At 42.2% G+C, this 14,678-nt stretch overlaps 1 protein-coding gene and 1 pseudogene across 1 annotated transcript in view; both read right to left on the minus strand.

Moving 5' to 3' along the window:
* The window catches only part of SLC25A17 (solute carrier family 25 member 17), a 55,875-nt gene that overhangs the window by 19,091 nt on the left and 22,106 nt on the right, over positions 1-14,678 (minus strand). Inside the window, exons 3-4 of the mRNA XM_032267164.1 lie at positions 10,973-11,039; positions 7,763-7,914 (exon numbers count right to left, since the gene is read on the minus strand). Of these exons, the coding sequence (XP_032123055.1) occupies positions 7,763-7,914; positions 10,973-11,039 (219 nt within the window). The remainder of the gene's footprint in view (positions 1-7,762; positions 7,915-10,972; positions 11,040-14,678) is intronic.
* LOC116542310 lies at positions 2,122-4,588 on the minus strand (annotated as a pseudogene).

The raw sequence follows: 14,678 nt of genomic DNA on the forward strand, positions 1-14,678 counted from the left end.
CTGGGTGACAGTGTGACAACCTGCTTTCTGCCAGCTAAAACTGACTCTCTCTTTCTCAGAGTGAGAGCTGTTCAGGCTTCATGTTAGCTTCTTGAGCCGGACAGACTCCATCTTAGCTTCTTCATTTTAGTTATTTTCCCACCATTAAGTACGTAACTGTAGTACGTAGCTGGGGCAGGCTGACACTGGGCACCTCCAGGAATGCATTTGCTGATAAGAGGCCATGTTAAGTGGTACCAGCAGAGCCTGGGAATGCAGGTGCTGTCAAGTGCCCAGAGCCCCCATTATCTATTAGTTGTATGTCTTTCATGACAGCTTTACCCCTGGCACTGTTTTATTTCTCATGTACTAGTTTATCTTTTAACTTTTGGCTTACTCTGCTTCTGTGAAAAATTTCCTTCAGCTAGGTTCCCCTTCCCTTTTAAAACTAGGGTATAGGCCAGGCGCGGTGGCTCACGCCTGTAATCCCAGCACTTTGGGAGGCCGAGGCGGGTGGATCACGAGGTCAAGAGGTCGATACCATCCTGGTCAACATGGTGAAACCCCGTCTCTACTAAAAATACAAAAAATCAGCTGGGCATGGTGGGGCATGTCTGTAATCCCAGCTACTCAGGAGGCTGAGGCAGGAGAATTGCCTGAACCCAGGATGCGGAGGTTGCGGTGAGCGGAGATCGCACCATTGCACTCCAGCCTGGGTAACAAGAGTGAAACTCCGTCTCAAAAAAAAAAAAAAAAAAAAAAACTAGGGTATGAAAGACCACCTAACTTTTTCTTAGGGGCCTAGAGAAGTTTGGGTGCTAGCTACCTCTCGGTCGCTGGCATAATAAAGGACATAATTCAATCTCCGAGTGTGGCAAATTCCTTGACTCGCTCGAGTACAACAACAGAATGAGACTCCTCAAAAAAAAAAACAAAAACAAATCAAAACAAAACTCTGTTAAATGCAATTTGTCTAAAGTTTATCATTTAACACAGTTACCAGGCAGAAGTCACAGCAGGGACACAGGCAGACACATGCCAGGAGTGTTCAGGAAGGAGAAAAGAGGTCAGGGTGGCTACAGCAGTGTAAGTAAAGAGAACAGGATGGTCAGGCTAAACAGGCTTGGCAGGACTAGGTAAGGGCCTTGGGTTTTTACTTTGAGTGAGATGGGAAGCAACTGGAAGGCTCTGAACAGAGAAATATGATCTCACTCACTTTAAAAAATTTTTTCTAAGAGACGGGATCTTACTCTGAACGACTTCCGGGTAGCTAGGACTACAAGTGCACGCCGCCACGTCCAGCTAATTGTTTTATTTTTTGTAGAGATGAGGTTTTGCTATGTTGCCCAGGCTGTCTCAAACTCCTGGCCTCAAGCAACCCTCTGAGCTTAGCCTCCCAAACCACTGGGATTAATGACGTGAGCCACTGCACCCAGTCCTCATTCATGTTTTAACATGATCACACTGGCTGCCGTGTTGAATACAGACTGAAGGAGACTAAGGCGGAAGTGAGAAATCAGTTAGCCACTCTAGCCAGGTGGGCGCAGTGGCTCACTCCCAGCACTGTGGGAGGCCAAGGCGGGCAGATCACCTGAGGTCAGGAGTTCAAGACCTGGCCAACATGGTGTGAAAAAAGATGCTCCAGTCCCTGATATAAAATGGCATAAGTATTTGTATGTAACCTACATACATCCTCCCATACACTTTAAATAATCTCGGCCAGGCATGGTGGCTCATGCCTGTAATCTCAGCACTTTGGGAGGTCAAGGCAGGCGAATAACCTGAGGTCAAGAGTTCAAGGCCAGCCTGCCCAAAATGATGAAACCTTGTCTCTACTAAAAACAAAAAATTAACAAGGGATGGTGGCAGGTACCTGTAATCCCAGCTACTTGGGAGGCTGAGGCAGGAGAATCACTTGAACCTAGGAGGCAGAGGTTGCAGTGAGCCAAGATTGTGCCACTGCACTCCAGCCTGAGTGACAGAGCAAGACTCCATCTCAAAAATAAAAAATAAAAACAAAAAAACAAAACAAAATCCTCTAGATTACTTATAACACAACGTAAAGACTATGTAGATACTTGTTACACTGTATTGTTTAGGGAATAATAATGACAAGAAAAAAAAAGTCTACAGATTCAACTACCCTTTTCTTTTTCCCCAAATACTTTCAATTCAACAGTTGGTTGAATCCACAGATGTGGAACACAAGGATGTGGAAAGTCGACTATAGTTGAATTCTGGCTATAAGAACAAAGGTTTGTTCATGGATTGGAGGTGGGGTCAGAGAGAAGGGGGATACATTCAAGATTTTGGGTAGATCAACTGGAAGAACAGAGCTGCCACTTAGTAAAATGGAGAAGACTCTAGGAGGAGCAGTATTTTCAATTTAATTAATTCACTCAATGTTTAATAAGCACTTTCTATGTACTAGGCAATGTGCTAAGGCACTGGGGATCTGGAAATAACAAAAATGTAATCTCTGCCTTTAAGGAGCTTACTGTCCAGTTAAAGATGAAGAAGAATATGCAGACTTATTATTAGACAATAAGCAGTAAGACAGAGGTAGATGCTATGCTGGAGCACACAGGAAGGGCACCTAACCCAGAAAAAAACCTGGGGGTGGCGGGTACAGGAAACAAGGAAGGATTCCTGAAGAAGAGGGAGCTGAGAATCAAGGGATGAATGGGAATTAATGAGATGAAATAAGCAGTAAGACTGTGTCAGACAGACCACAGTTGGTGTAGTGGAATGGAGTTACTGAAGGGGTTGGTACAGTCAAAAGAATCACAGTTTGGCATGGAAGGACACCCATACCATAATGCTTTGCCTACAGTAACAGATGAAACTGGCATAAGCAGATTTGAGAATAAACAGTTCACTCTTGGTAAGCATAAAACTCAGTGACTAGAAGTGGAAGAGCATAGGCATTCTAGCAAGTAGCCTACCTGTGGTGTCTGCAGTCAAAATCAGGAAAGATCAAACTTGAGGTAAACAGTATCATAGCAGATAAGATATGTCAGGCTTTTATCCTGTAAACAGCAGGAGACTTGTATGCTGAGGGTGCCAAGCTGCATGCAACGGACTGACACTGAAAGCTTTTAAGCAGGGATAAAATAAACTCAGAGTTTCAAAATAGCAGTTCTTGACCCTTTTCTTTTCTTTTTTAGACTTAAAAAACACTTATTTTACTGTCTTAAACAACAACAAAAAATAGATAGGCAGGGGAAATCTAGAAGATTTAGAATTGAAGCAGCTCCATACAAAAATGAAGATAGTACAATGATGTGACGTCAAAGAAAATGATTAAAACAAAATTTTACAAACATCTTTGCAGGTTTTGGTAAACTATCAACCTTCCATTTAATGCATTTACTTTTTTTTTAATTTATAGAGATGGGGTCTCGCTATGTTGCCTTGACTGGTCTTAAACTCCTGAGCTCAAGCAATCCTCCCACCTCAGCCTCCCGAAGTGCTTGGATTACAAGTGTGAGCCACTGCACTTGGCCTTAATGCATTTACTTGAATAAGCCTTCTCTATTTAGAAGTACACATTATACAAGTACATACATGCTGGTATTTTATCATGAAAATGTTACTTTTCATCTCAAACTAGTGACTTGCGTTTTTACCATACTTAGACACATGTAATATCTTCCTAGTGGTACATCTTAATCAATATGTATTTTTTAAATCTTGATTTTTAAATGAATCTTTTTAGAGCTATCACATGATGGGCTTAATTTAACAGTTGAAGCATGATATGGTAACTACATTGTATTGTTTAAGTCACAGCTGTAGGAAAATGTTTGATTTTTGAAATATAACCAAGATGAGGCTGGATACTAATAAACACTGAAACACTAAAAAACAGTGAATGAATAAATAATATGATTTTTCATCAGTGGCCATTCATTATTTTGCTTTCAGAAACCTGGAAGAATTTGTCTACTTTGAGTTTCAAATATTCTGGTAAATCTAGTCGTTTCTTAGCTTCCTCAATATCACCCTGAATTGCTGAAAAAAGTGACTCTAAAGAATCAAAGTTATTTTCTGGTCTAAGGTAGCCAACAATAGCCAAACTAAGGATTGCCCCACAGAAGTCCTCTTTAAAGGTATCCATGCTATGCATTTCCATGGACTTCTTCATGGGTTCCATCCTATACTCACCACCATCTTATGAACATCTCCACTTCCAACACTGGCCCAACCATAATAAATGTCCCTGGATGTATCAGCTGGCAGATTACCACTGGCTCAGGAAAATTAGGTGTGGGGATGCCCAGCTGCTTGGAGCCACGGCCAAAGCCCCGCACCACTTGGCCCCGGCAGGAGTAGGGCAGATGCCTCATAATACAGTCCGCTTGGGGCATGGGCTGCGGCCCGGTCCGTGCGTCCTGCAGAGACGCTGTCAAAGCGGTGCCGGGACCTGGACCAGCGGGGGATGGGAAAGGGGCGTGAACCACCTGTCGCGGGGGCGCACCAGGGACCGGGTGGCGCAAATGACATGCCGATGACACGCCGCGAGGAATCCCTGATGCAGCTGACCCAACAAAATCTGCCTGAAGACTCAGGGGCTGGGCCACCCGACCATTTTCTTTTTCTTTTTCTTTCTTTCCCTACCTTTTAAAATATTTTATTTATTTATTTATTTATTTATTTAGAGATGGAGTTTCCCTCTTGCTGCCCAGGCTGGAGCGCAGTGGCGCAATCTCGGCTCACTGCAACCTCCACCTCCTGGGTTCAAGCCATTCTCCTGCCTCAGTCTCCTGAGTAGCTGGAATTACAGGTGCCTGCTACCACACTGGGCTAATTTTTTGTATTTTTGGTAGAGACAGAGTTTCACCATGTTGGCCAAATTAGCTGGGCATGGTGCCAGGCGCCTGTAATCCCAGATATTCAGGAAGCTGAGGCAGAAGAATAACTTGAACCTGGAAGGCAAAGGTTGCAGCCACCCGAGATCACGCCTCTGCATTCCAGCCTGGGTGACAAAGTAAGACACCATCTCAAGAAAAAAAAAAAAAATTGGAAGAGTGAACTTTAAAATACAACAATTAAGGTCAGTAGGCTATTTATTATATTTGTTACTTTAACTGACTTTTAAAAACTGAGCCCTCAGAAAAAAAAGAAAAAGAAAAAAATTATGCATGAGCCCTGAAAAAAAATTTTTAAAGAAGTGGAAAAAAGTAAAAAATAAAAGTTAACTGCCTACTGTACCAGTCCAGCTGTGTTAGGTATGGGGAAGTTTACTGTAATCATAAATTGCAGTACGAGTTAGAAAGGAAACGAACAGGACACAGAGACAGTAACACAGGGTGGTATATATCTGGTGGGTAATGGGATGGAAGACATAGCAGCAAATAAACAGCTTTGGACAATATAAAAAGCAAAAAATTTCAACATATCCATGAATTAGAAGTTTCCTGGAAAGTTATATGAGTTAGTCCCTCTGAGTCAATCTTTCAAATGCAAATATATATAAACTGCAGTAATCTACAATGATTAAAATCAAGGTATTACAAATAACTGGTCTCAAGTATAGAAGATGCCACTGGATTGCCATTTTTTGTAATTTCTGTAAAAAAAAAAGAAAAGCTCTTTCTGTACAGAAACTATACTAATTTTTTCCCCAAATGAACAAATCTCAAACTTGAGTTCTTTGAGTTGTGATACTGTTGGAAAACTACTCTCCTAGAAAGGCTGCAAGACTGTGCAAAGTGGGTTCATGAGGAAGACCTCAAAGGCAAGATCAGACTAGTGTAATAGTCCAGATGAACAACAATAAGGCTTGATTTGGGGAAATGGTTAGGGATATGGAGAAGAGGAAATGGATCCAAGAGATACTGAGGAGACAGACCAATGGTTCTTTTTTTTGAGACGGAGTCTTGCTCTGTCACCAGGCTGAAGTGTAGTGGCGTGATCTTGGCTCACTGTAACCTCTGACTCCCTGGTTCAAGCGATTCTCCTGCCTCAGCCTCCTGAGTAGCTGGGATTACAGGCACACGCCACCAGATCCAGCTAATTTTTGTATTTTTAGTAGAGACAGGGTTTCACATGTTGACGAGGATGGTCTTGATTTCCTGACCTTGTGATCTGCCTGCCTCAGCCTCCCAAAATGCTGGGATTACAAGTATGAGCCACTGCACCCAGCCAGACCAATGGTTCTTGACTGCCAAGCAGATGTGGAGGGTGGGAAGGCACAAAAAGCCTGTGATGACTCCTAGATTTCTATCCTGTTATTTATCCACAATTCAATCTCTCTCCCCTTTTCTCTAAGCACATGGCTGGTTCCTCTGGCCACCAGCCTCCATCCTGAAGCTATCTAGGAGCCCACCAATAGTAACCTTATTAGCCTAAACTCAGGTATAGTTCAAAGGGCCTCATTAGGAATGACAAAAGATACTGTCACTCACGAAATTCCAATAGTTTTAGGAACTGTGCCAGGAACCAGGGACAAAGGGCACATATATTTTTTATTATACCACATAAAGAAATCCTACAACTTAAAAATAAAAAATCTAATAACGCTATTAAAAAATGGACAAAGGACCAGAATAGAAATTTCTGCAAAGATAATATACAAATGGCCAACAAACATACGAAAAGATGTTCAACATCACTAATAACCAGAGAATTCAAATCAAAACCACACTGAGATATCACCTCACACCCATTAGGTTGGCTACTATCCCAAAATAGAAAATAAGTGTTAGTGAGAATGTGGAAAAATGGGAACTTCTGTATACTGTTGGTGGGATTATAATGCTACTATGTTAAACAGTATGGAGATTCCAGAGAAAAGAAAACAGAATTCCGGGCCGGGCGCGGTGGCTCACGCCTGTAATCCCAGCACTTTGGGAGGCCGAGGCGGGTGGATCACGAGGTCAAGAGATCGAGACCATCCTGCTCAACACGGTGAAACCCCGTCTCTACTAAAAATACAAAAAAAAAAATTAGCTGGGCATGGTGGTGCGTGCCTGTAATCCCAGCTACTCAGGAGGCTGAGGCAGGAGAATTGCCTGAACCCAGGAGGCGGAGGTGGCGGTGAGCCGAGATCGCGCCATTGCACTCCAGCCTGGGTAACGAGCAAAACTCTGTCCCAAAAAAAAAAAAAAAAAACAGAATTCCAAGTGATCCAGGAATCCCATTTCTGGATATATATCCAAAATAACTGAAAGCAGGCTCTCAAAGAGATATTTACACACCCATTTTCATAGCAATATTCACAACAGCCAAGAGATGGAAGCGACCTAGGTGCCCATAAACAGATGAATGGATAAAGAGAATGTGACATATACATGTAATGGAATATTATTCAGTCATAGAAAAGGAAGTCACATGCTATATGGCATGGATGAAAGTTGAAGACATTATACTAAGTGAAATAAGCCAGACACACACACAAAAAAACAAGCAGTGCATGATTTGACTTACATCAAGTATGTAAAGTAGTCAAATTCTTAAGAAACCGAAAGTAGTATGGTAGTTACTAGAGGCTGAGGGAGAGGGAAAAGGGGAGTTCAATGAGCACGGAATCAGGTCTGCAATATGAAAAAGTCCTGGAGATTTGTTTCACAAGAATGTGAACATATTTAACACTACATACCTTACACTTAAAATGATTAACGTGGTAAATTTTATGTCACGTTTTTTAACACAATTAAAAAAAAGTTGGAAAACTGACGATATTTTTTGTAAGCCATTACTTTGGGCTAAATAACTTCTTAGAGGATATAAAACCACAAGATAAATATGGAAACATTTTATACCCAGAAAACCTTGTTACCTGCAACAAACCCAATTACCAGATCTTTTCCAGTGGTAGAACGTTGACCTTTGACCCAGACTGCTTTGAGGCTATTAAAAGTGTAGAAATAGACAAAATTGGAGCAGCAGAGACTGGAAATCACTGGAAACCACCCTCGATATGGTGCCAGGCTAGGGGAAAAACACAATAAGCAAAGTAAAGGTCATGGACAAATTAGAAATTGGCAAAGAAATCCTAGGAAAGGCTGACCATCACTCACATGGTCTCAAGTTTCACTCCTACACTAATACAAGAGACTCCAAACTGTACACACACCTCACATTCTGAAGGATGTCCAAATTAAGAAATCTATTTTAGCACTAATGATACCAAAAAAACAATACAAAGTCTGATTTATTAATTTCCTCCCTTAATTTTCTTTAGTAACATTGGTATATAAATAAAGTTAGAGACAGCTTCCTCATGGCTGTTAGTTAATATAGTACCATTCATGTTTTGCTACAGGGCAAGAACAGTTAAAATGAAGTAATTATAGAAAATAAGTACCAAAAAAAAAGATGGGGGAATTCATAAGGGCACAGGAACCAGACTGAAGGAGCTCCTATAGGCTAAATCTGAGGCAATTTGAATACCAAAATTATTAAGTACAGTAATCAATTGTAAACCAATGAAAAATAGACATTTCTGAGTCTATACCAATATTAAGTAGATAAATTAATGAGGGAGAAGGGGAGGTCCTGCTTATAGCAGAATGCCAACACTGGTAAATGTGGAGGCAATGCTGTAGTTGAACAGTCATCATTTTGCAACTTCATGGTAAATTTAGGGGAGAAAATTTGATAAGGTACAGGATATTTGTACTGTCTTGTTTTTTAGAGACAGGGTCGAGCTATGTTGCCCAGGCTGGAGTGCAGTGGCTATTCACAGGAACGATCCCACTACTGATCAGCACAGAAGTTTTGACCTGCTCCGTTTCCGACCTGCTCTGTTTCCGACCTGGGCTGGTTCACCTCTCCTTAGGCAACCTTGTGATCCCTTGCTTCCGGGAGGTCACCATATTGATGCTGAACTAAGTGTGGACACCCAATTGGCATAGCACACTACAGCCCAGAACTCATGGGCTCAAGTGATCCTCCCACATCAGCCTCCCGAGGAGCTGGGACTACAGGCACATGCCACTGCACCTGGCTGTATTGTTTTAAAGTGTCTCCCCACAGCCTGCTTATAGTTACAAGGGAATAAAAAAGTAATTGTACAGTAGCTAAATCAAATTTAAGAAATCATAATTAACCAACCAAGGGCAGGTAGACATTATGTGACTCAAGATGTGATACCTTGAGAAGGACACAATATCCCCCGAGTATTATTCAAGCCAAGAATGTATGACCTCAGTGGAATCATGAGATAACGTGAGCCAAATTTAAAATGAGAAACATCCTATTTTTTTTTTTTTTAGTGGGAGGGACTGTATTCTTTTTTTCTTTCTTTCTTTCTTTTTGAGACAGAGCTTCACTCTTGTTACCTAGGCTGGAGTGCAATGATGCAATCTTGGCTCAGTGCAATCTCCACCTCCCAGGTTCAAGTGATTCTTCTGCCTTAGCCTCCCAAGTAGCTGAGATTACAGGCACGTGCCACCACATCCGGCTATTTTTTGTATTTTTGGTACAGACAGGGTTTTACCATGTTGGTCAGGCTGGTTTCGAACTCCTGACCTTAGGCGATCCACCCACCTCGGCCTCCCAAAGTGCTGGGATTACAGGTGTGAGCCACCATACCCAGCTGGGAGGGACTGTATTCTTTTATTTTTTTTATTTTTTTATTTTTTATTTATTTATTTTTTTTTTGAGACGGAGTTTCACTCATGTTACCCAGGCTGGAGTGCAATGGCGCGATCTCGGCTCACCGCCACCTCCGCCTCCTGGGTTCAGGCAATTCTCCTGCCTCAGCCTCCTGAGTAGCTGGGATTACAGGCACGCACCACCATGCCCAGCTAATTGACTGTATTCTTTTAAAATGTCAATGTCTGGCCGAGCACAGGGGCTAACGCCTGTAATCCCAGCACTTTGGGGAGGCCAAGGTGGGTGGATCACCTGAGGTCAGGAGTTGGAGACCAGCCTGGCCAACATGGTGAAACCCCATCTCTATTAAAAATACAACAATCAGCCAGGTGCAGTGGTGGGCGCCTATAATCCCAGCTACTCAGGAGGCTGAGGCAGGGGAATCACTTGAACCTGGGAGGCAGGATTTGCAATGAGCCGCGGAGATCAGGCCACTGCACTCCAGCCTGGGTGACAGAGTGAGACTCTGTTTCAAAAAAAAACAGTATCAATGTCATGGGGCTAAAAGGCTTTGATGTATGTAACTTACTCTCAAATAATTCAGAGAAGAATTGTGTATAGTGTGTGTAAGGAGGAGAGAAAGGAGGTGGGAGATGAGACAAACAGTAAAACAAACAGGAAAAGATGTTAACAGATGAATCTGAGTAAAGCATATACTTGTCTTATTTTTCTTAAGTTTGGTTTTGCAAATTTCTGTAAATTTAAAATTATTTCCAAATAAAAGGCTAAAAAAAAAAGTACATAATCTGTCTTAATGCACCAGACAAGAATGAACTAAGCAACTATGATTTTTTTTCTGTTTACTATGTATAAAACAATGCTTTAGGCCGGGCGCGGTGGCTCAAGCCTGTAATCCCAGCACTGTGGGAGGCTGAGGCGGGTGGATCACAAGGTCAAGAGATCGAGACCATCCTGGTCAACATGGTGAAACCCCGTCTCTACTAAAAATACAAAAATTAGCTGGGCATGGTGGCGAATGCCCGTAATCCCAGTGACTCAGGAGGCTGGGGCAGGAGAATTGCCTGAACCCGGGAGGCGGAGGTTGCGGTGAGCCGAGATCGCGCCATTGCACTCCAGCCTGGGTAACAAGAGCGAAACTCAAAGAAAAAAAAAAAAAAAAAAATACTTTAGTTTCATGGAAGACTCCATGATCAAGAGTCAAATGGCTTAAGATAAATATTGTACAAAAATAAATAAAAAGAATCAAATGGCTCACTGCAGATCTTTAAGAAACCGAAAAGAATTATGTACTTATAAAGCAGGCAATTACAAATTCACAACATTATAATGCTATGAGAATAGATAGAAAGTAAGCATAACTCTCCTAGAGACACAGGAATCCCCTAACAAGCTGCTTTGTTTAACGAAGATGAAATGAGGTCATACTCACAGTCCTTCTTCTTTAATGATCTCCAGGAGCACCATGTGTGTAGTTTTGGATTTTCTTTTTTCATCAACTACAAAACCAAACAGTGTATGTTTATTTTGTTTTATTTTTATTAATTTTTTTTTTTTTTTTGAGACAGGGTCTTACTCTGTCACCCAGACAGGAGTGCAGTGGTGTGATCTTAGCTCACTGCAACCTCCACCTCCTATGTTCAAACGATTCTCCTGTCTCAGCCTCCCAAGTAGCTGGGATTACAGGTGCACACCACCATGCCTAGCTACTTTTTGTATTTTAGTAGAGATGAGGTTTCACCATGTTGGTCAATCTGGTCTCCAACTCCTGACCTCAGGTGATCCACCCACCTTGGCCTCCCAAAGTGCTGGGATTATAGGAGTGAGCCACCATGCCTGATCTGTTTTTTTAATTTTTTTAGAGACGGAGTCTCACTATGTTGCCCAGGCTGGTCTTAAACTCTTGGGCTCAAGAGATCCTCACGCCTCAGCCTCCCAAAGTGCTGGGATTACAGGCATGAGCTACCACACCTGGCATGTGTATGTTTAAACTAAATCCTTTGAGAATTATAATTGTCAGCATAAGCGAGTTTCACTGAAATGCCATTTACCTCACCTTTGATCTCCCTAGTTTGCCCCCGAACTAAATGATCCACCCATGTGACCATATGCTAAATTCCATGTGCAGACCATGTGCAGATCCCTTGGCCTTCATCTGTTACTCATGAACCATAAAGCATTTCAATTTAATTCCTAATTTCCAAAGGAAAAGATGTGACAGAAAAAAATTATTTCTTATATTCCGTAAAGCTCTCGTTTTATTCAAATTAATGTATATATTTTCTCATTTTAGCATCTTATAAAGTACAGAGGAAATAAACTACTATCTACCTTTTACAGGAGAGGCTATAGACACAAAAGCTGGAAAGACAGATATGGTTGGCCACAAAGCCAGTATTAAAATTCAAGTTTCTTAAAGGGTTTTAGCCTTGTGTTGTGTCCTAATCTAAAAAATAAAGACTTTATTTGTTAAAGACTTATTTAAGACTTTATTTTTCCTGGCATTCTCACTGAAAACAAAACTCACCTCAAATAGCTTCAAATTTCCTACCCATACCTGAGAAATAATTTGAGAACATAAAATATGCAAATTAACCAATTTCCTAAGAATTAAAATTGGTACCAGTATGGTTTGTGGGATGGCAAACTGGCAAATTCCTTTAGAAGGTAATCTGAGGCTGGACACAGTGGCTCACGCCTATAATTCACAAAGACAATGTGATATAGGAACAAATCTATGCTTACATCATTTCTGTAATAACAAAAGGGTGGAAACAACCCAAGAATCTACAACAGGAGAAGGGTAATACAGGTTATGGTGTGTTCACACCATGGAACACTCCACAGCTGTAAGACAGACGAAGACGCTCCCAATGCGCTGACATGGAAGGCATCAAAACATACTGTTAAATGAAAAGTTCAAAGTATAGGACAGCATGTAAAGTATGCTTTTTGTGTAAGAAAGGGAGAAAACTAAGACTATATATTCTTATTCGCTTGTTATCCTATAAAAAAAAGTCTGCAAGGCTATTCAGGCAACTAGTAAACGTGTTACCTGCAGTGAAGAGGAAAAGGAGACAGGGCAGCCTATACTGCACTGTATACCTTTTTATATATTTTGCCTTTTGATCACATAAAATTATTTATCCAAAAACTCTAAAATTAACCAAAAACAGTAGGCATAAAGGATTTAACCTCTGAATTGCTATTCAGAGCTAATCTTATTCATCTCTTCAAGCAAGTTCTGGCATAGGTTTACAATTTCAAGTTGAACAAATCTGAAGAAAAAACAAGCAAGAATCACAGTGAGTTGTAGAGTCCTATAAAGCTGCAGAGGCTAGCCGGGCGCGGTGGCTCACGCCTGTAATCCCAGCACTTTGGGAGGCCGAGGCGGGTGGATCACGAGGTTAAGAGAGCGAGACCATCCTGGTCAACATGGTGAAACCCCGTCTCTACTAAAAATACAAAACATTAGCTGGGCATGGTGGTGCGTGCCTGTAATCCCAGCTACACAGGAGGCTGAGGCAGGAGAATTGCCTGAACCCAGGAGGCGGAGGTTGCGGTGAGCCGAGATCGCACCATTGCACTCCAGCCTGGGTAACAAGGGCGAAACTCCGTCTCAGGAAAAAAAAAAAAAAAAAAAAAAAAAAAAGCTGCAGAGGCAGATTAGGACTACATGTCTGCATTAGCGATGGCAGTGAGTATTTGGCTCCATTATGTTCCTATTCTGCCTCTTCTTTTGAGACCATCTAACTCCCTCAAAAACTCTCCACTGTGTGCCTTAAAAAAGTCATACGGCTTTTTAGAAAAGGATTGTAGTGATTCAAAATTATTAATGCAAACCCACTCAGATTCTTGGATTAGAAAATGGCTAAGGCTATGACTCATCCACGGATGACTCTCTGTTAATTAGGAAACACGATATCTTCTGGAAAGAAAAGGAAAATAAAACTTAAAAATAAAAAATAAAATAGGAAACAATGATGACCAGTATTTAAAGTCAACTGTAGATCTCTATAGCATCAGAAATCACTAAACTGGGGTGGGGGTAGGCCAGGCCTATGTGCCTGGCCAGCCCTTCCTCCCTTCACAGCCAACAAATGCACATGGGTTTTTCTTGCTGTGGCCACGGGGACATCTGATAGAGCCTTTGCCCCATGGGTACCTCTGGCTTTCCCGCCCTGACCTGGAACCTCCACAAGAGAGGCAGACAGAGTAAGCGCTGCCTCTGTGCCCTGAGAAGAAGAGCGGTCCTAAGCACCTCAGATCTGCGTAGAAGGGGGCACTTCCCATTCTCATTTCTAGGCTAAAACCATCCCAGAGTGTGGCTTCACAGAGTCTGTGGAGAAAACCACATGCAGCTCACCTAAGGAATGAGTTCAAAAGCCGTCTGCTCAGCTCTGATGCAACCACGCCTATTATAGAAATTCGAAGGGGCTGTTGGTTTAACCTTGATCTTTGACTGTCTTGTCATCAGTTGTCAACTTCAACTGGGCAAACAGCTCTGGAAAAGGTCTGGAGGCAAGTCGAGTCCACAGAGCTACAGTCCACCCTTTACCCTGGGTCTTAGAGAACTCATCCAGACAGAGAAAGTAACATGGCCGGGCCGGGTGCCGTGGCTCAAGCCTGTAATCCCAGCACTTTGGGAGGCCGAGGCGGGTGGATCACGAGGTCGAGAGATCGAGACCATCCTGGTCAACATGGTGAAACCCCGTCTCTACTAAAAAATACAAAAAATTAGCTGGGCATGGTGGTGCGTGCCCGTAATCCCAGGTACTCAGGAGGCTGAGGCAGGAGAATTGCCTGAACCCAGGAGGCGGAGGTTGCGGTGAGCCGAGATCACGCCATTGCACTCCAGCCTGGATAACAAGAGCGAAACTCTGTCTCAAAAAAAAAAAAAAAACAAAAAAAAAACAAAAGAAAGTAACATGGCCTGATGCGCACCCTTGTTTCCTCGGAGCCTTTTCCCCATCTGCCTCTTTCAGATCATCGATGGGCAGAATAAAGTGAAAGCTTCCTTCCCTACTGTAATCTGGAAGAGGAAGTCATGGGGCCTCTAGAGTGGGAAAGGAGGTGGCAACTTTAGGTCCCAGTCTACCAGGTGTCTATCTTCTACCTCTTCCACAACTTATTTCAAA

This window comes from Sapajus apella, unplaced genomic scaffold (genome assembly GCF_009761245.1).
Source record: "Sapajus apella isolate SASKATOON/1434 unplaced genomic scaffold, GSC_monkey_1.0 scaffold166, whole genome shotgun sequence".
In the NCBI taxonomy this organism is placed as follows: Eukaryota; Metazoa; Chordata; class Mammalia; order Primates; family Cebidae; genus Sapajus; species Sapajus apella.